This window comes from Narcine bancroftii, chromosome 7, assembly GCF_036971445.1.
Source record: "Narcine bancroftii isolate sNarBan1 chromosome 7, sNarBan1.hap1, whole genome shotgun sequence".
Lineage (NCBI taxonomy): Eukaryota > Metazoa > Chordata > Chondrichthyes > Torpediniformes > Narcinidae > Narcine > Narcine bancroftii.
The window spans coordinates 182600045-182621933 of NC_091475.1; the positions used below are offsets into that span (position 1 = coordinate 182600045).

A 21889-nucleotide genomic window follows, 5' to 3' on the forward strand; every position below is an offset into this window, starting at 1 on the left:
TACACAGGTAAATCTTCCTGCAATCTAAATAAGGATGATTAAAGTTTTTGGAATGAGATCTGCAGTAAAAGATTAAACTCTATTGCTAAGCAATCCAAGCCAAAGGTACACAGCCATGACTCACATCTAGTTAATGTTCTATTTTGAAAGAACAACTTCAATGAAAGAGAAATTCTGGTAATTGTGCATTTTAATTAAAAGGGCCAGGATCTTAATGAATTATTTCAGCTCTCTATTTTTGGATGGAGATAAAAATGAAACAACAGCTGTGCATAACTTTTGTTACAATTATGTCATGTTCGAGACAGAGATATCTTTGTATTCTCAGAAGATTAAGATTGTTGATTTGTCAAGAGCAATGCAATGAAATAAAAACTGCTAAATTACCCATGTGAAAATTGTTTAATAGTTCAAAAGATTAAAATGATTTTCATAAACATCTCAGTATACCAGGGAATACGGTCAGGAAAATGACCATCTTTTTACAAATACCTGATCTGTTTATCCATAAATGGCACGCTAGTATTAGATTAATGCTTTCATTATGCAATTCATGCTGTTAAGCTTTGGGCATGCCATGAATTGTTTACAGCTCACACCGGTTACAAGCAAAGGGGAATATCTCCTATTATCAACAGCATAAATGCATGTCAAAAAAAAAGGAATTCTCATCATATGCATGAAAGGTGGAAGACAACCTTTTAAACACTAAGATCTAAATTAGAAAAGTTCTAATTTCATTAAACACAGTTGCTTTTAAAGAAAAATTCTCTTTTTATCTCATGGTAATTAGGATCTGACTACTGAGAGACTTTGTAAGTACTCATGCACATACCTTGTTGAATTATAGTCAGCAAATGCTGTCTTGCAATCATCCTGCTCATCCTATATGGTGATCGCCGTTGTGACTGATCCAGTCGCAGGTACATTTCCTGGCCCTGAGGTGACAGGGAACTCAGATAGGCACAGCCTGTGCTTGGTGACAAATTTACCTCCATGAGCATATCGGTAACAACGTCTTGAATCCAAGCTGTCTCCACCTCACAAGGGGTAGAATAACAAACAAAGCGAGGAGAAGCAGTCAACACAGTTAAACTGTGAAAAGTTGAAGCAGACTTCAGAAAAATGGGAGTAGCTGCATGTCAGAATTCCAACTTGCATATCACATGACAGGGAGGAACCAGTGAACAGCGTGGACGAGAAAGCACCATTTGATAACAAATTAAAATTATTGGACGTGTAAGTACGTGTTTGTCATCTCATGCAATAGTAAAAAGAAATATAACAGTCAATCACATTCCTAGGAGCTGACTAAACACTTTGAAACTGTGTGCAGAGATTTGAAAACACTCCAACTGTGTTCAACCACCCTGGGAATTGCTCTTAGAACTGAAAGCAAAGTTTCATCAAGCATAACATTGTGACTTTAAATCGAGGATTTGGCTTCAGTCTCAAGCAGGAACACTACCACATTCATCTCTTATGTATTTGTCATTTGTCAAGTGTTTCCTTAACCACTATGATCAAACTATTTTGCAGATTCAGTTAAAATATATAAATCTTTCTATAACTATTTATTGGAAGAATATTATTTTCAAATTAGGCTTTATTTGATATGTTGCCACAATGTGATCACAATAAAGGATACAAACGAATTGAATATCACAAATGATCCTTTTACATGTCGTTAAAGCAAAAATAAATTGGTGAGCCAAACTGCACAGAGGAATCCACTTCATAATGACACAGTTTCAGCAAACCTTCTGACTGAACCTGGAATTTCACCTGCCAGAGGCTGCGTGAGTGTACTCAATTAATCATTCAGCATGGTGCTGGAGGGTAGTCTGTGATAGGTAACAACATGCCTGCAAAGGAATTCAGGGAGGCGCATTTTATACTCTCTCTTTGGCAACTCCACATCCAACAGTTTTGACAAAACAAAGTTTGGGAGTAGTTGGCAGGAAAAAGAAACCGATAGCTTACACAGAGCTCCCACAGAAGGAAAAAATAATTTATGTTAATTTCATAGCTTGATTTTCAACTTTTTCTCTCTTTAATAGGATTAGAGGGACTGATGAAATACAAATGTTTGATTTATTTTTGAGGTACAGAATGCCAGCAAACTTTACAGAGCCACTGGCATTTCTTCAGAGACCTGGTCACAAATAAAGCCCAGACTGACGCTCTGTTACGTTAAGAAAATGCTGTTTTATCGGAGATGTTGTCTTTTAGATGAGATGCTAAAATGGGCCTGTCTCATCACTCATATGTTGAAGAAAATCCCCTGGCCCTACTTGAAGAAAAATTGGAGCATTGCCCTTAGTGTCATGGCTTATCTATCAGCTAGTATTTTAAAGGATTTAAATTTTGGTTATGAGTATGAAATATGTGCAAGAGGATCAGCCCCAGTTTTACTCATCTCCCACACATCCCATTCCTTTGCAGAATGCAGAGAGATACCAAAATTGTATTGCCAATATTCTAACACATATTTAGCATAAGCAACTGTCAACAAATTTCTATCTTGAAATTGAAATTGTGGTTGAAATTACTTTGCTCTTCGAGAGTAATCTGTACTGAGATTAAGTGTTACATTTTCTACATCACAACTATGTTTCCACTGTATTGTGTAATGTTCTGTCACTGTGTTAATGTTTTCCCTTATGAAAAAAATGGATAATGAACCTCCACCTTGCAATTTAAGGCTTGCTTCTATCTCTCATTCTCATGTTAAAAGTTCCTATGTAGTCTTCAAATATATTTCTGTGGAGTGTAGACAACTAAACAGGGTAACAAATTATGGAAATATTTCAATCCTAATTTTTCTGCTTCATGGTAATTATGATGTGCATGGAACAGGATTTCAATGCTCCATATCAATTAATGGTGTTTGATTTTACAACAGATGTTATTCAAAATTAACACTAATGGCGAAAAAAATTCTGGACTTGTTAGTCTATATTTTCATCTACTGAGACAGCAGAAGGAAGAGGCACATGAATGATCAAAGGGGAAATGTTGAATAAGCCTTGTGCACACTGTCACTGGACCAACATCACTGAGTTCACTACGACTGATTTGTCGATTTATCCTCATATGTTGTTTCCCTGGGCAGTAATTTCAGTTGCTTGTCTCAGGATAATACCAGCGGAAATGTAGCTGAAAAAGTTCATTCTCATTTTCCTATTCCAACATCATGCAGTTTTCAGCTGAAATATGGTAAATGAAAATGTACAAGGCTGAAGTGGCTCTCAACTGATTTATCAGTTATTTGTAAACAACTCAGCATCAGACAATCAGCAACTATTATTAGAGTGTTCGTTCATCAGTGATGAACATAATTGATAACGTCAGTCTAATCTTCTTTAGAAAAACAGGGCAGGATTAGGTCAAATCTCTGATCTACTCTTTGTTCAAATTTACTTTCCACTGGAGTCAGTAGAGTCAATGCCAGAGTAACACTTGTATTTTATTCTGGGTGGGTTAGGCCAAGATCGCTCCTTCAGAATCAAAGTGTGCAGCGTGACATTATATGGCCACTCAGGACAAATGATAAGAGGACACTGTCTGGTTGATGGGATTAAGGCTTGGGTATTTTTAAGGCACAATCGGTCTCATGGTTGAACAGTCTGCTAACAGTATCTGGGCTCACAAATAAGTCTCCATTGACTTCAACATTCACTAATGATGTTAGGGAATACATGAAAGTGAAGTGCCCACGAGTCAATGGCAGGTGAATTGGAGAAGCCCAAATAATTTTTTAGAGGATTAGGGACAAGATTTTCTCAGAAGAACTTGCTATGCCAATGTAATTCAGATGCACGATGGTGAAGTTGTTACTTTCCCTGCTTCCTTGCCCTTTGCAAGGCTTCTCTAACATAGTGTCATACAAATGATATCCTTGTAGGTGTCTAATTTTTACTCAGGTATTCTATTGTGTTTACCATAGTGTTTACAACTTGCAGAGACCTATTTTCTTCACGCTCTTTTGTGGTTTAATGATTTAAAAGAGAATGAAGAAAACAAGCCAGGGATTCACCTAAAGGGACCATCGAGTCCCAGAGGCAGTGGTTGCAATTATCAAAACAGAAATGTCCTCACAGTCTTTGACTGGCCCTGATGGTAACAATATTCATCTGTCATATGAGACTGGTAAACCAGCACAAAACCACTCAGGGGTCATTTACTGCCGGTGCTCTTGATATAGCCTCCTCTACATTGAGGAGACTTGACACAGTCTGGGAGATCATTTCATTGATCTTCATTCTGTCCTCTGTCATATCAAGGAACTTCCAATGGCCAACCATTTTAATACCACACACCACTGCCACACTTATATGTCCGACCATGGCCTTGAGCTGCCACAATGAAGCTACCCGCAAATTGGAAGAACAACTCCTTATATTTCACTTAGCATCTCCAACTAGATGACATCAATATGGACTTCTTTGGTGCCCAAGGATGCTCACAATCCTCCAGGTGAAATAATACACCTTTTTTTAAAAATACAAGCATTACATTCTATATTGGCACTTTGTTAGATTTTTTTAAATTTATTTTCTACACATGACCATAATAATTTAATGACTGATATACATGACTGGATCCATAAACCTTAAGGGCCTCCACTGTGTCTAACATTCCATCAGTAAGAAAATATTTTGTTCTATCCTTGTCAAAACAGATAACTTCACATAGTTGTGCTCGTGAGCATTAAGCATTTATTTATTTTTGTAACACTACTTTCACTTTCATGTTCAAAATGTACAAGACTTTTGTCCTGAGTAAATTTAAGATACAATTCTTTAAATGATATCATCCAAGTTCAAAACTTACCGGGGTTTGTAGATCAATTGGGTGTTAATGAACAGCAAGAGCTCATGGGCCTAAAGGCCTGTTACCGTTTCTTGTGTCTAAAACAAGTTATTAATGCATTGAAAAGTTGCTTCCCCAGTATAATTCCTCACACAGCACTTGCAGCAGAATTGAAATGGGTGGCCACTTGGAGGTCCCCGCTATTGTGAAGGTGCTCAACGAAACAATTTCCCCATCTGCATCCAGTCTCTTGGATAAAGTACGTGACCCCTGCACACTCACACATTTTTATTCACTTGGAAGGACTGTTTTAGGCCCCAAACAGTGGTGAGGAAGGAGGTTTGGTGCTAGTTAGCATTTCCTGCAGTCACAGTGATAGGTACCAAGGGGAGATCAGTAGGAAGGGACAAGGGAGTTTCAGAGGGTGAAGTCCCTGCGGAAGGCAGAGAAGGAAGGAGAGGGGAAGATGTGTCTGGTAGTGGGAGAAAATTGGCCAACCATTTCAATTTTGCACCCCATTCCCACATTGACATGTCTGTTCATGGCCTCATGTACTACCATACCGAGGCCACCCACAAATTGGAGGAACAACACCAAATATTCCATCTGGAAACCCTCCAAATCATACGATATTAATATCAATTTCTCATATTCTGTTTGTACTCTCTGTGTCTTCCTCTCTCTCTCTTTCCCTATCCCTCTATCTGCTTTCCTCCAGCTCCCCACCCCCTTCCCTTCCCTTTCCTTTCAGCAATCTACCTCCTTCCCCATTATGACAATCATAGTGCCTCAGTCTTTCCTATTTAAACGTAAAAAGGTAAAGGTTCCACTATTGTCATGCAAAAGTAGCATGAAATTCTTTAACTTTGTCAACCATAAGGAAGACAGAGAGTCACCACTTTGTCAAGCACTCCTCACAGAAATGAGGCCCCAGCAAGAATCAAGCTCACGACCCCTGTCTTACAAGGCCAGTGGTCTACCCCCTGATCTATAAGAGCCCAGGTAATATCATTTTAAAAGTATTCTCTTCACTTAATGAGGTAATCAACATTTCATGAAGCTTTGAAAACACACTGAGGAGGTTTCTGGGTATTTTGTTAAGATTTCACTGACACTCTTGGGAATTTGCCAGGACATACCTATTAAAAACATGCCGAGTTACTCAATCTTGTACATCATTCACGAGAGGAGGAGTGTCCTTGGCCATTCTGTGAGGATAAGCAATTAAAAAAGAATACTAGGCTAGTAGAGCAGCTCTAGGTGCTCTGGAAAGGAGGCCCCCAAAAAAGGCTGAGCTGTATTTTGCCTGGAAGAACAAGATGTCTCCCTCCATACACCAACTCTTCAATGCCATAGCGGAGAACCTGTGCACCACCTTCCTTGCAAGCCCTGTGTGATAGTACAGATCTATCACCAATGCATATAGTGTATATAGTTACAGTATCTAGACTGTGCTTACAGTGATTGGCTGAGAGCTTAGCCACGCCTACTGTCTGGGCCTAAAAGGGTTGTGTCCCTAGCCAGGTCGGATCATTCCGGAATGGTCGGCCATCTGTGAAGAGCTCCTGTCTTTTGCTAATAAAAGCCTTTGTTTGGATCAACAAGTCTTTGATTCTTTCGACGAGCTCTATACCCTGCTAATCCTGAAATTTGTCACAGGATTTGAGCCAAGGATGAATGAAAATTCACCAAAATTGGAAATAATTAGCAGTTTGCTAAACCTGGAGGTTCATGATTCAGCATTTCTTGGCAGCACACAAGTATGGTCATTCAGCTGAGCGTTAAATCCAGATTTTTTTTTTAACTAGGCCTGCCTTGTTAGCACTCTATCCACAGAACAGCTTTTCATTCTTTGGTCAGAATTACCCCAACTGTTGCAAACAACACTGCTGATCTGCAAACGACAAATTGCAATTGTGCATCATCTTGGACGAAGCTAAATTTTCAAATCATTTCACAGGAGAGTAATCAGACAAAAATTGGCCACGAATCATATAAAATTTTGTGCAGGCCAGTGTCCAAAAACATTCTCGGAGATGAGTGTTTTAGCCTCACCTCAAAGGAAGAAGAGGTGAATGCCAAGAGGTCTGTTGAAAAGAAATGTCAGAGTTAAGGGCAGTTACTACTGCACTACAAACACCACAGAGCAATTTCAATCAGATGTGCAGAAGTGGCCAGAATTGAATAAACATCCAGTAGACAGCGATGGGCAACAAATATCTCTTCACTTTTATTCTAATCAGCCAGATTGGCCTTCAGGTATTACAGTGTCCAGCCAGCTGGACAAGTTCATGGTGAAAATGCAAAACTACTCAGTCCTCCAACAGCATTGCAATATTCAATGGATGGAACTTTAATTCTATTTACAGCCACTTTGACTCTGCCTCTTGATATACCACAACCGAAGAAACATCTCTCAGTCCTGATACTTCCAACTGACCCAGCATCAACCATTTAAAGGTAACTAGCTATGGAAAGAATACTTCATTTCATTGGTGATTTATTAGAGAAGAAATAGTTCATGCAATCAAATCAATTTGAAGATCCTCTCCTCAATCTTCTAAATCCAGGCCCTACAAATGTAGTTGTTTCATCAGCCAACCCTCTCCATTACAAAGTATTGAAAATTAATCTATTTTGTGGTACTCGTGACTGTAATCAACCATGACTGCCAAGTTAAGGGTAGTTCATTGTTTCATTCCAATGGGTATTTGAGTGCCTTTCTTTCCACCAACTGATGCTTAGAATACGAACCTCTGGTTAAAATTTAATTATTTGTTACTGTGGAAACCAACAACAGAAACTGTGCAACTAAAGCTGGTTAATCCATCATTCGTACTGGCATTAGGAGTATTTATCTTGCAGAAATATTATTTACTATTTGGGCTTTTGAGCTTGATGTTTATCTAAATGCTAACAAGTAGATTGATACTGTTAATGAAACCTGAGTACCTTTGGTCTTGTGTCCCTCTACTGGCCATGGAAAACATTGCAAGAAAATCTCAGTCTCACAGAAGGCCCTCAATATCACATTGTTTATCATTTATTTCCATAGAACAAAAATCTTATGACAATTCTGACTATTGGAAATGATTGACATGACTTCATCAATGAAAGCATCTATATCACAAACCAAGGGTGGCATGGTTGGCGCAATGCCTTTGCAGCAACAGCGATCGGGTCCAGATGGGGGTTCAAATCCCATGCAGTAAGGAGTTTGTACGTTCTCCCTATGTCTGCGTGGGTTTTCTCTGGGGGCTCCGGTTTCCTCCACCCCCTCAAAAATATACCAGGGTGTAGATTAATGGGATGTAAATTGGGCAGTACAGATTCATAGGGCCAAATTGGCCTATTACAGCGCTAGATGTCTAAATTTAAAAAAATAAAAATTAAATGTAAGCATAATATCAATAGCTTATAGATTTTATCTGAGCTTGTTTAAAAACAGCCTTTCTTTCCTCTTACATAATTTATAGAAAGAAAAATAAAATGAAATTATGTTAATTATAATCTTTAATTCCCAAGCTTCCCATTCCTGAGATAATTGTTGCAAGATGATGACGTATCAGAAAGTCATTTTAATTGGGGAGAACTCGGGTGAGCAGAAGCGTTTGTAACCAAAGTGTTGATCCGAACATAATTCAAGACCACTTCTATATCGAAACAAAGAGAATCAGAAAATTGCTACACCATGTTGACTTGTTTTAACATTAGTCTTTGAGTTAAACTGTGAATATTGTAGAGAGAGTGATATAGAATTTAGTGTTTTTTTTTAGAGTCTGACAACTAACAACAATAAAGGACAGTTACTAAGCTGTTTTAACACTGAAACTACAGCGAGTTATGAGAAAATATAGATGTGCTGAGCCAAGTAATTGCAACTAGCAGTAATAGAGCATCTTCTGTGGAGCAAGACATTTCAGGGAGCTTCACAGGAATTGCAAAAGAAGCCAAGAAAGCTTGCTCAAGGAGATAGGTTTAAAGTAAAAATATAGAAATGAAAACACTGATGGAGGAAATTGTAGATTTTTGGAGCTTAGCAACTGAAAGCATGGTTGCCATTGTGCCATGCCAACCATCGTGCAGAGTAACAGGCTCTTTGGCCCATTGCATCCATGATAACCACCATACCTATCTACGACTCCAATTTGCCTGCATTAATTCCATATCCATCCATGCCTTGCTCTTTCAAATAGCCAGAGGTTTCTTAAATGTTCCTGTTCCACTTCCTCTGGCAGTTCATTCCAGATATCAATGACTCTGTATGTGAAAATTTTACCCTTCAAATCCACTTTAAACTTTCTTCATCTCATTTAAACCTATACCTCATGGTTTTAGACTCCTTACCATGGGAAACAGCCTCTGTCCATCTACATTAATTTTAGATTCCTGTATCATGTTACTTCTTGGCTTCTTTCAACCCAAGATAAATGGACACAACCAATCCAATCTTTCCTTCTAACTCAAGCCTTCCAATTCAGGTAACAAACACCCTTGTAAATGTTTTCTGCACCCTCTCTAGTTTACTCACATCTTTCTTTTTCATGTCTGACCAGAATCGCACACAATATTCCAAATGTGGCCAAACTGATGTTTTGTACAACTGTAACAAGACATTGCAACTCAGGTACCCAATACCTAAGCATATAGTTGTACAAAACAACCCCACATTAACATCCACTGCCTCCTACCACCAAGCCAATGTTGTATCCAATTAACAAGAACACTCTTGATCACATGCATTCTAAGCTTCAAATCAGCCTAGCAGGTGGAACTTTGTTAAAGGCTTCGCTAACATTCATTGAGCTGTTTACAACTCAGCCCTTATCAATCCTCTTGGTCAACTCTTCAAAAAACTGTTGATTTTATGAGAGATGATCTCCCATGCATAAAGCCATGATGGAACAACTGAATTTGTGGATAACCAACAGGCCAAATTTTCAGGTACCTTGAAGGTTTATGAGGTTAGAGGTTTAGAGAGATAAGCAGAGTGTGGAAAATAAGGTTGAGTTTCAAAATATTGCTTAAACTGAAGCCATAGTAAACTAGTGTGTACAAGGGGCATAGGTAAATGAGATATGGCATAAATTGGGAAGAGGACCTATGCAGGGCAACCCAGGACGGTGGGGGCCACTCGAGTGACAAGTATGGAGTCTCCGTGGACCTAGCCTAGCCTCGATGGCCCTAGATCAGGACAGACCTCACCAGCTCAGCAACTCCAGAGTGACTGTGAAGGTAAACGGACCTTCATAGACTCACAGACTGTGTGAGAATACAACCTAAAGATGTATCCTTCCAATTATTGCATATTCCTTGCATCCCATTCGCATTCTACACGTGCTTGACAACATTGTATTGTACATCTGTTATTAGATGTTTTGCTTGCATATACTTGATGAATTGTGCATTCCGGAGTTATTGGGTCTGGATTTCCTGTGTCACCTTAAAAGCATGATCTTGGAGTATTCTGGTCCCCTCCTCACCCCCTGTAATGGTTTGGAATGGAAGGCCCCTAAAATCAGAACCCACATGCAGCCTCTCCAAACTGAATATCAACACCCCCCACTTCCCGAATCTGTCCTCGGACTGCAAACCTATTGCTACCAAGAGCAGGAGGTACAGTACAGTAGACTAAGATTTTATAAAGTCTGAGACACAGCATCTGCTTGAACTACTAATTGGTACAGACTCCTGGACGCATACCCCCTCCCTCAAATTTCGGACATGGTGAATGATATTGTTCAGTATAAGGACTATTTGACCATCAACCTGAAAGCTGCTTATCACCAGCTGCCAATCTGTTCTGAGGACCATCCATATACGGCATTTGACGCTAACGGTCATCTCTATCAATACCAGAGGGCCCCTTTCGGTATCACTATCGGGGTTTCTATCTTCCAGAGGCAGTTGGACAGAATGATGGACGAGTATGGTTTGAAGGCTACATTCCCCTACCTCGATAATGTCACCATCTGTGGCCACATCTTGGAAGACCATGATGCTAACCTCCAGAGTTTTCTCCATGCGACAAAAGCCCTGAATCTCACTTATAACTCTGACAAGTGAGTGTTCAGGACTAAACATCTGGCTATCCTTGGCTTTGTGATGGAGAATGGCATCATTTGACCTGATCCCGATAGGATGCACATCCTGATAGAACTTCCCATTCCCAGAACCGCAAAGACTTTGAGGAGATGCCTGGGGTTTTTCTCATATTACGCCCAGTGGATCCCTCAATACACTGATAAGGTTCGCCCTCTTTTAAAAGCCACTAATTTTCCCCTTTCAGCTGAAGCCCAAATGGCTTTTAACTACCCCTGGAACCACATTGTAAAAGCCATCATGCACACGGTGGATGAAAATATACCTTTCCAAGTGGAAAGCGATGCTTTGGACATAGCCCTGGCCACTACCCTCAACCAGACAGGCAGGCTGGTTGCATTTTTTTCTTAGATATTACAAAGCCATGAGCTCCGGAACCCATCTGTGGAAAAGGAGGCGCAGCCATTGACGAAGCCGTGAGGCACTGGAGACACTACCTGGCTGGTAGGAAATTTACACTCCTCACTGACCAGTGCTTGGTCACATTCATGTCAAGAGAGGCAAAATCAAATATGACAAGATTGCTAAGTGGAGAATCGAGCTCTCCACCTACAATCATGACATTGCCTATCGCCCAGGAGCCCTTAATGACCCTCCAGATGCCTTATTCAGAGGAAGCTGTGCCTCTGCACACATACCGGCCAACTGCGGTCTCTGCATAACGAGGTCTGCCATCCAGGGATTATCCGCATGACCCATTTTGTCAAGGCGCACAATTTACCTTACTTCATGGAAGACGTCAGGGAAATGACCAGGTTTTGCCAGGTATGTGCAGAGTTCAAGCCACACTTCTTCTGCCCCGCAAAGGCACACCTGATCAAGTCATCCAGGCCCTTCGAACGGCTCAGCATCGATTTTAAGGGACCTCTCCCCTCCATGAACGGGAACACCTTCTTCCTCTCTGTCATTCATGAGTACTCCTGCTTCCTGTTCGCCATTCTACGTTCACTTTATCAGTCATAAAGGCCCTAGACTCCATTTTCACCCTGTTTTGGATATCCCCCCTATATTCATAGCGAGTGGGACTCATCCTTTATGAGTGACGAGCTACGTCAGTACCTGCTGAAGAGGAGCATCACATCCAGCAGGACTACTAGCTATAAACCCGGGGGAACAGACAGGTTGAAAAGGAGAACGCCACGGTCTGGAAGGCTGTCAAATTGGCCCTGAAGTCAAAAGGCTTTCCAGACTCACACTGGCAGGAAGTCTTCCCTTTGGTGCTCCATTCCATTCGGTCGCTACTATGTACCACAACATCGCCACCCCTCACAAGTTCCTATTCAATTTTGAAAGATGTCAGCGTCGGAAAATACACTCCCAACTTGGCTCACCACTCCTGGTCCAGTCCTTCTCAGGAAGCACGTGAGGAGAAGCAAGACCGATCTCCCTGGTGATTCCACACTAATCCCACATACTCCGATGTGAAGCACCCAGATGGCAGGGAGGACACCACCTCCATCAGTGACCTGGCACCGGCCGGAACAGAGGGTCTGTTGCCTCAAGTGCCCTGCGAGCCACGGAGCTCATTCTCTCCACCCCCAGTCAGGGCCTCGGTGGAATCTGGTTCAGGAGGAACGTGAATCCCCCTCCACCTTTGAGCTGGAGACTCAGCCCGCCTCTCCTCCCTCACAAGGGGACCAGGAGACCCAAGGAGTCCAAGGCCCCCTGGTACTAAGGCACTTCACCAGGATCTCCAGACCCCGGACCACTTAAATCTGTAAATTTGTAAATAACTGTATATTTTTTATCCTTTTTTTTTTTGAACTCATGTTCTCTGTCTTCATTCACAGACCTTAAATTCTACAGGAAGGGGTGAATGCAGTGAACTGGGATTCACTGGTAGGGTGTTGTGCTGATGGCTGGCCCCGCCTCCCAGCTCCACCCCCATCTGCTCACATATAACCCTGGTTTCCTGTCTAAACCCAGAACCTTTCTGAAGACTACTGTGAAACCCTACCCATAGTTATAAGCTAATAAAAGCATTTGTTCTCCCTCCAGTCTTGAGAGCATTTATTCGCTTTACAGTGTAGCTGCCTTCAGTGATCGTCCTTGGATGTGTACATCAAGGTCACAATGGACTAGACTTCCAAAAAAAATGCTGCTATTAAGTAACATTAGTTACTTTGAAAAAGTTTTAACTAATTGTGACATTCATGTAACCAGTGATTGGCAGTGGCTTCCACTGGCAGCATAAAGCAATTATGCAATTGAGCATTTAACACAAAATTTGAATGGTGCTCACATTGGTCCAAATCTATGTGCAATAACTACACATTGTGATACCCAAGCCTGTTTTCTGAGGCTATTAAAACAACCCCTTTTGTTTATTGTGTGTAATCTAACTTTGTATCTGTGCTGGCACATTTCCTATTACTTTGCATGCCTGGAATTTCCTGGCAAATCATACTGAGATCTCTTCTGATAATTGAGAGAAACACTACTAACTGCATTCAATTTAACTCTCCACTTTTCGAAATGCATGAAGTTCATTCTTTACTCTGTAGCTCACCTTTAACAAATCCAAACAGTTTTCCCTGATTAAAGTAAGTTTGCTTATTTTATCATTAAGAATGGATTCTAAGAATTTTACCATAGCCCAGAATTCCTATTAACTGGGCCTGAGCATTTTTCCATCTCAAATCTTTCTATTTAATTTTCCACAGTTAGCACTGCTGATTCAAACCTTTCTCTCTTATATTAGTTTTTGCTCTTGACAAGAAAGCTGAGGCTTTCCCTTTAAGTAGATTGAGATGAGCTCAACAAGTACCAAAAAGTAAATATGGAATTCTGGCGGCACACCACTAGGCAGGCGAACTGGCCCCACTTGTAATCCACGTGGCGGGGCAGCCAGCCAAAATGGCACTGTCGGGGGTTTCCCCCTCTTCTCAGCACAGGGCTCAGAAGTCTGCACTGGGGGACCACGTGATGCCCGGGTGACGTCAGTGCTCCCTAGCACGGTTCTCAGCCAGGTCCGGGCTGGGAGTACAAGTCCAGCCCAGCAGCCTGCAATAAATCAGTTCTGCTCACTGAGCTCAACCCGTCTAGTTGTGTGCTCTTTCAGTAGCAGTGTAGCTGCCGCTACAGAATATTCTTTTGCCAGTTTGCATCATCATTAACCAAAAAAATACTTTTGAAAAAAATGAATAACTAAAAGAGATAGTTTGGAAACATTATTTTAATAAAGTTTTACTTATGGTGTAATTTTTTTCTTTGATCTTTTTGGCCCCCCCACCCACCCCACCACCAGGAGCCACATTACCAGCATATTATGGCAGAGAGCAGTGGTGTAGCGGGTGGGGGTGGGGGTGCAGATGTAGCGACTGCTCCCCGATCACATTTTTCAAAAGTCCCAGCCATCGGCTGGTCCGATGCTGCTGAAGAATCAGTGCAACCTGCCATTCTACCTCTGTCTCACCATTTGCCATGTGTCATGGGCCTTTTTACATGCTCACTCCCTCTAACTTTAGAACCTGGCTACATATCTGGTAGTAATCCAAAAGGAACAGTGGCGATAGAGAGAAATAGAGATACAGAGAGATAGAGTGAGTGAGTGTGAGAGAGGGTTAATGGCAGCCAAGACAGGGGAATGCTTCACTTGCAGGATGAGGGTTATCAGGGAACCCCAGCAGCATCCCTGACGACTTCATCTGTGAGAAGTGCATCCAGCTACAGCTCCTGAAAAACCGAGTTAAGGGATTGGAGCTGGTGTTCGATGAACTCCGGATCATTCATGAGGCAGAAGGTATGATTGACAGGAGTTACAGGGACACTATCACACCTAGGACGTCAAGCGCTGAAGAGCTGGCTCTGAATGGGCAACTAAAGCGGCATCGTCTACAAAGAGTAGTTCACGGACAAGTTTCTCTTGTGTCTTGGTGTGAGCTTGCAGGCGCCTCAGATTGAAGAGACTGCCATCCGTGCGGTACCGGATGTAAACAGCGTCTTCATTGTTGAGGTCTTTCATGGCTTGGTTCAGCATCATGCTGAAGAAGATTGAAAAGAGGGTTGGTGCGAGAACACAGCCTTGCTTCACTCCATTGTTTTTTTTTTAAATTTTTTATTTTTCACACCATAAATCACATTAGCCATGATATACACTATTTCTTTTTCACACATATACAGTGACTTTTTCTCCCCCCCCCCTTTCCTCCCAAACCACCCCCCCCACCCCCCCCCCCATCCATTTTAGGTATACAATCTAGGTTGCATTAAGCCAGTCAGACAATGTTGTCATTCAACAAAATTACACCAGAAATTCTACTGAGTCCATTCTTTTCTTTCCTTCTCCTTCCATCAACTTAGGTAATGTTTGTCCCCGGTAGGTTTTCGCTATTGTATTTAATGTAAGGCTCCTAAACTTGTTCGAATATTTCAATATTATTTCTTAACCTATATGTTATTTTTTCTAATGGAATACATTTATTCATTTAAATTTAGTAATTTCTTCCTTTTAATTTGGTTATGTATTCCATTAATATTTAAAGACATATAGTTCAGCATAGCCCTTTTATATTTTGTTTATCTTCTCTTTCCGTTTTTCCATCATTACCTTTCCTCCTTTTCCATTTCTGTTTTCTTATTTTAAACTCTTTAGGGATCCACTCTTTTATAAACTCCCTCATATTCTTGCCTTCTTCATCTTCCTTAAGGCCCACTATCTTTATATTATTTCTTCTGTTATGGTTTTCCATTGTATCTATTTTTTGAGCTAGTAGTTCTTGTGTCTCTTTAGTTTTTTTATTAGATTTCTCCAATTTCTTTTTTAAGTCTTCTACCTCCATTTCTGCTGCTACTGCCCGCTCTTCCATCTTGTCCATTTTCTTTCCCATTTCTGTTAAGGTCATCTCCATTTTATTTATTTTCTCTTCTGTGTTGTTTATTCTTTTTCTTAAATCCTTAAATTCCTGTGTTTGCCATTCTTTAAATGACTCCATGTATCCTTTAATAAGAGCAAGTATATCCTTTACCTTGCCTTTCTCTTCTTCTTCTATTTCACTGTACTCTTCCTCTTCCTCTTCTTCTTCCTCTGGGTTGGCCATCTGTTGCTTCTTTGGTGCCCTTTCCTCCTCTTCTTTCTTGTTTCTATTGTCTTCTGTGGTCTCTTCTTGCTGCAGGTGTTCTGCAGCTGTCGTTGCCGGCTGTGGAGATCGACTCCCCAGCTGGTCCCCCCTCCCGTCGATGTGTTTTTTTTCATGCGCGGTTGCGCACTTTTACTCGGCTCTGCGAGCCATTTTTGTAGTCCATTATTTACCGACCTGAGGGAGCGGGTTTCTATCTCCGCAGCGGGTCTCTTCAGACAGGTAAGGCCTTCACCTTTTTCCTCCTTTGTCTTCTCTTCCTCTCTTCTTACCATTGCTTTCGATTTTTCTTTTTTTGTCGCCATCTTCTTTCCACCTTTATACTCACTTTTCTGTAACTTTTATTTCTGTGCCTTTGTGTTTTCCTTTGTTTTTCCCGACTTTTCTGGAGAGGGCTGGAGTTCACCGTCTGGCCACTACTCCATCACGTGACTCCTCCGCTTCACCCCATTGTTAATGGAGAAGGGTTCAGAGAGCTCATTGCTGTATCTGACCCGACCTTGTTGGTTTTCGAGCAGTTGGATAATCACGCTGCTGAAGATCCAGCTGCTCTGGGTGGGTCACGTCTCCAGAATGGAGGACCATCGCCTTCCCAAGATCGTGTTATATGGCGAGTTCTCCACTGGCCACCGTGACAGAGGTGCACCAAAGAAAAGGTACAAGGACTGCCTAAAGAAATCTCTTGGTGCCTGCCACATTGACCACCGCCAGTGGGCTGATATCGCCTCAAACCGTGCATCTTGGCACCTCACAGTTTGGCGGGCAGCAGCCTCCTTTGAAGAAGACCGCAGAGCCCACCTCACTGACAAAAGACAAAGGAGGAAAAACCCAACACCCAACCCCAACCAACCAATTTTCCCCTGCAACCGCTGCAACCGTGTCTGCCCGTCCCGCATCGGACTTGTCAGCCACAATCGAGCCTGCAGCTGACGTGGACTTTTACCCCCTCCATAAATCTTCATCCGCGAAGCCAAGCCAAAGAAGATCACACCTAGGGCATAGGAGGAGGATAGATGGGTGAATGTCAGGAGAGGGAAAGGGAACAGGCAGGCAGTGCAGGGCACCTCTATGGGTGTTCCCCTGAATAACAAGTACAGGTACTCCCTGACTTACAATCATAATTGAATTGAAGGATCCGTCATATCTCGAAATGGATGCAAGTCAGAATTTTGCCCGCGCACATGGAGTTAAATGCCCTGATTATATTGAATTTGTGCCCTTAACTCTCACGCATGCACCAAGGCCTTCAGGCCTTCAGGTTTCTAGATCATTGAACTCTTATCTTGGGAAGGTGGGACCTATTCAGATGGGACAATTTGTATCTGAACTAGAGGAGGATAAATATCCTTGTGGGTAGGTTTGCTAGTGCTGCTCCGATGGGTTTAAACTAGATTTACAGAGCGAAGGGAAACAGAGTTACAGAACAGATGGAAGAGTGGAAGAGGGAAAAGATGATATTAAAATTGCAAGCACCATTAGAAATCAACAGGTTAACATGGCAGAAATGTTTTCAGGTGCATCTATTTCAATGCAAGGAGTATTGCAGAAAAGGCAGACGAATTTAACGTGTGGATCAGCATCTGGAGTTATGACATTGTGGCCATTAGTGAAACTTGGATGTAGGACTGGCAGCTGAATGAATTAAACTGGTTTTAGACACAATAGAACTGTAGGTTTGAAAGGAGGAAGAGTGGCATTGCTTGTCAGGGGAAATATTGCAGCAGTGCTCAGGCAGGACAGAGCAGAGGGCTCTACTGAGGCTACATGGGTGGAGATGAGGTACAGGAAAGGTATGATAACACTCATCGGGTTATATTATAGTCCACCCAATAGTGCGTGAGAATTGGAGAAGCAAATTTCTAGAGATATAGCAGACAGCTGCAGAAAACAACATTGTGATAGTAGGAGGGCTGGATGGCATGGACTTTGTCAAATGTGTTAGGTAAGCATTCTAAACCAATATATAGAGGGGTACCAACTATAGAGGGTGCAGTACTCCTATTAAGGAACAAGACAGACAGGTGCCAGAGGTATGTGAGGGGAACATTTTGGGTCCAGTGATCATAATGCGATTAGATTCAAGTTAATTAAGGAGAAATATAGGTCTGGGCTTCGGGTTAAGATTCTAAATTGGAGAAAGGCTAAATTTGAGGAAATGAGAAAGGATCCAGAATGCGTGCATTGGAATAATTTGTTTCCTGGCATGGATGTGCAAGATAAGTGGAGGACCTACAAAGGTAACATTTTGAGAGTACAGAGTCTTTATGTTCCTATCAGAATCAAATGTGTGGCTAAAAGGATGGAGCAAGAGGCAGGGATTCAAGTTTCTGGATCACTGGGACCATTTTTTGGGGAGGTGGGACTTGTACAGAATGGACAGGTTGCACTTGAATTCCAGGGGGACCAGGATCCTGGCAGGGACATTTGCTAAAGCTACTCAAGAGATTTTAAACTAGAATGGTTGGGAGGAGGGAACCAAACAAAGGAGAACACTAAGGAGACAGTTAAATTGCAAACAGAGAAAGCTTGTAGACAGTGTTTGAGGGGGGAAAGGCAGGTGATAGAGAAGGAAGATGCTCTGTACGAAGATGGAGGGGAGATGATAGAAAAAGAACATAATACAGTTGTTTGTAAAGATAGGGGCAAACAGAAAATAAGTAGTGGGAAATCTCTGAAATACACATACTTTAATGCAAGGAGCATTGTAAGGAAGGTGGATGAGTTGAACGTGTGGATAGACACTTGGCAGTATGACGTGGTAGTGATTAGTGAAATGGTTGCAGGAGGGATGTGATTGGCAGCTAAATATTCTTGGATTTTGTTGCTTTAGGTGTGATAGAATTGGAGGGGCAAGAAGGGGGTGGTGTAGCATTGCTTGTCATAGAAAATATTACAGCGGTGCTTAGGCAGGATAGATTAGAGGGCTCATCCAGGGAGGCTGTATGGGTGGAAATGAGGAATTAGAAAGGGGTAGTTACACTATAGAGGTGTATTATATACCACCTAATGGGGAGCAAGAACTAGAGGAGCAAATTTGTAGGGAGATAGCAGATATCTGTAATAAGCACAGGGTTGTGATTGTGGGAGATTTAAATTTTCCAAATATAGATCGGAAAACCCATTCTATGAAAGGGCTAGATGGATTGGAATTTGTAAAACATGTGCAAGATAGTTTTATACAGCAATAAGTAGAGGTACTGTCTAGAGAAGGGGCAGGGTTGGATCTACTCTAGGGAGTGAGATAGGTCAGGTGACAGAGGTATGTGTTGGGAAGCACTTTGGCTCAAGTGATCATAGAGCCATTAGATTCAATGTAATTATGGAAAGGGATAGGTCAGGGCCCAAGGTTGAGGTTTTCAATTGGGAAAAAGCTAGATTTGAGGAAATGAGAAAGGATTTACGAAGAGTGAATTGGGATAATTTGTTTTATGGGAAGGATGTAATAGAGAAATGGAGGTCTTTTAAAGGTAAGATTTTGAGAGAACAAAATCTTATTGTTCCTGTCAGGATAAAAGGCAGAGTCAAAAGTTTGAGAGAGCCATGGTCTTCAAGGGATATTGGAAATTTGGATCGAACAAAGAGGGAGTCCTACAATAAATATAAGAAACAAGGAATGAAGGAGATGTATGGAGAATACATTGAATGTAAAAAGAATATTAAGAAATAAATTATAAAGCTAAAAGAAGGTATGAGGGGGCTATAGCAAGCTGGGTGAAAATAAATCCAAAAGGTTTCTATAAATATGTTAATAGCAAAAGGAGAGTGAAGGATAAAATTGATCCCTAAAAGAATCAGAATGGACAACTGTGTGTGGAGCCAATGAGATGGGGGAGATTTTGAACAAATTCTTTTCTTCAGTCTTCACTCAGGAGAAGGATACTGAATTATGTGGGGTAAGGGAAACAAAGATTAATTATGGAAACTGTAGTGATTAAGAAAGAGGAAGTACTGGAGCTTTTGAAGCATATTAAAATGGATAAGTCTCCAGGTCCCAATGGGAATTTGCCCAGGACCTTGAGAGAAGATAGTGAGGAAATAGCAGCAGCTCTGACAGTGATTTTTTAAATGTCATTAGAGATGGGTATTGGCGTATTGTGCAAGTGGTTCCGTTGATTAAAAAGGGTTTGAGGAGCAATCCTACCAATTATTGACCTGTACGTTAGGCGTATGTGGTAGGAAAGTTCATGGAAAATGTTCTTTGATATTATATTCATGTAGCCGGAGAGACAGGGTCTGATCAGGAACACTCAATGTGGGTTTGTGTGTGCAAGGTTATGTTTGACCATTCTTGTTGAATTTTTTGAAGAGGTGACTCAGAACTTTGATGAGGGTAGAGCAGTGGATATGTCTATATGGACCAGTAAAGCCTTCGATAAGATTCTGCATGGAAGGTTAGTTAGGAAGGTTCAGGTGCTTGGTATTAACATTGAGATAGTCAAATGGATTCAACAGAAGGGAGAATGGAAGGGAGATGCCAGAGAGTAATAGTGGATAACTGTTTGTCAGGCTGGACGCCAGTAACAAGTGGTGTGCCTCAGGGATCTGTATTGGGTTTCTTGCTATTTGTCATTTACATTAATGATCTGGATGATGGGGTGGCAAATTGGATTAGTAAATATGTGGATGAAACTAAAGTAGGTGGAATTGTGGATAATGAAGAATGTTTTCAAAAATTGCAGAAGGATTTGGACTGCTTAGAAGAGTGGGCTGAAAGATGGCAGACGGAGTTTAATGCTGATAAGTGTGAAGTGCTTCATTGTGGAAGGAATAATCAAAACAATATATGTAGTAAATGGGCGAGCATTGAAGAATGCAGTGGAGCAGAAAGATATAGTAATAACGGTTCATCATTTCCTGAAGGTAGAATCCCATGTGGATAGAGTGGTGAAGAAGGCTTTTAGTATGTTGGCCTTTATAAATGAAAGCATAGAATATTGGGAAGTGATGTTGAGACTGTTCAAGGCATTGGTGAAGCCAAATATGGAGTACTGTGTGCAGTTCTGGTCACCAAATTATAGGAAGGATATCAACAAGGTAGAGAGTGCAGAGAAGATTTACGAAAATGTTACCTGGGTTTCAGAATCTAGATTACAAAGAAAGATTGAGCAGATTAGGTCTTTATTCCTTGGAATGCTGAAGGTTGAGGGGGGATTTGATAGAGGTATTTAAGATTATGAGATAGGTAGATAGAGTTGATGTGGATAGGCTTTTTCCCTTGAGGGTAGGAGAGATTGAAACAAGAGGTCATGAGTTAAGAGTTAAGGGGAAAAAGTTTAGAAGTAACATGAAGGGGAACTTCTTTACTCAGAGAGTGGTGGCTGTATGGAATGAGTTTCTGGGAGAAGTAGTGATGGCAGGGTCCATTTTGTCATTTAAGGAAAAATTGGATAAGTATATGGATAGGAGGGGAATGAAGGGTTATGGGCTGGGTGCAGGTAGGTGGGATTAGAGGAGAGTACTGTACTTGGTTCGATGAGGACTAGAAGGGTCGAGATGACCTGTTTCCGTGCTGTAATTCTTATATAGTTAGAAGGTATAGGGAACCTTAGTTTTCAAAGACAGAATTGTATAACAAGTATAGGCAGCATGAAGAAAATTAGGTACTTGAGGAGTATAAAAAAATGCAAGAAAGAACTCAAGAAAGAAATCAGGAAGGCTAAAAAGAAACATGAGGTTGATTTGGCAGACAATGTGAAGAAAAATCCTAAGGATTTCTACAGGTCTATTAAGAGCAAAAGGATAGTGAGGGACAAAATTGGTCCCCTTGAAGATCAGAGTAGTTGGCTTTGTATGGAGCCAAAAAGAGATGGGGGAGATCTAAAATGTTTTTTTTTTCATCAGTATTCACTCAGGAAACAGGCATAGAGTTGTGGGAAGGAAAACAAGCAGTGAAG

At 41.3% G+C, this 21889-nt stretch overlaps 1 protein-coding gene across 11 annotated transcripts in view; it reads right to left on the bottom strand.

Moving 5' to 3' along the window:
• The window catches only part of stard13a (StAR related lipid transfer domain containing 13a), a 684147-nt gene that overhangs the window by 183579 nt on the left and 478679 nt on the right, over window positions 1-21889 (bottom strand). Inside the window, exon 1 of one of the 11 annotated variants that reach the window (XM_069891634.1) lies at window positions 836-1103. The exons of the other annotated variants lie outside the window; for them this stretch is intronic. Coding sequence (XP_069747735.1) covers window positions 836-1004 — 169 coding nt within the window. The 5' untranslated portion in view covers window positions 1005-1103. Of the gene's footprint in view, window positions 1-835; window positions 1104-21889 lie in introns of those variants that run through there. 11 annotated transcript variants of the gene reach the window in all.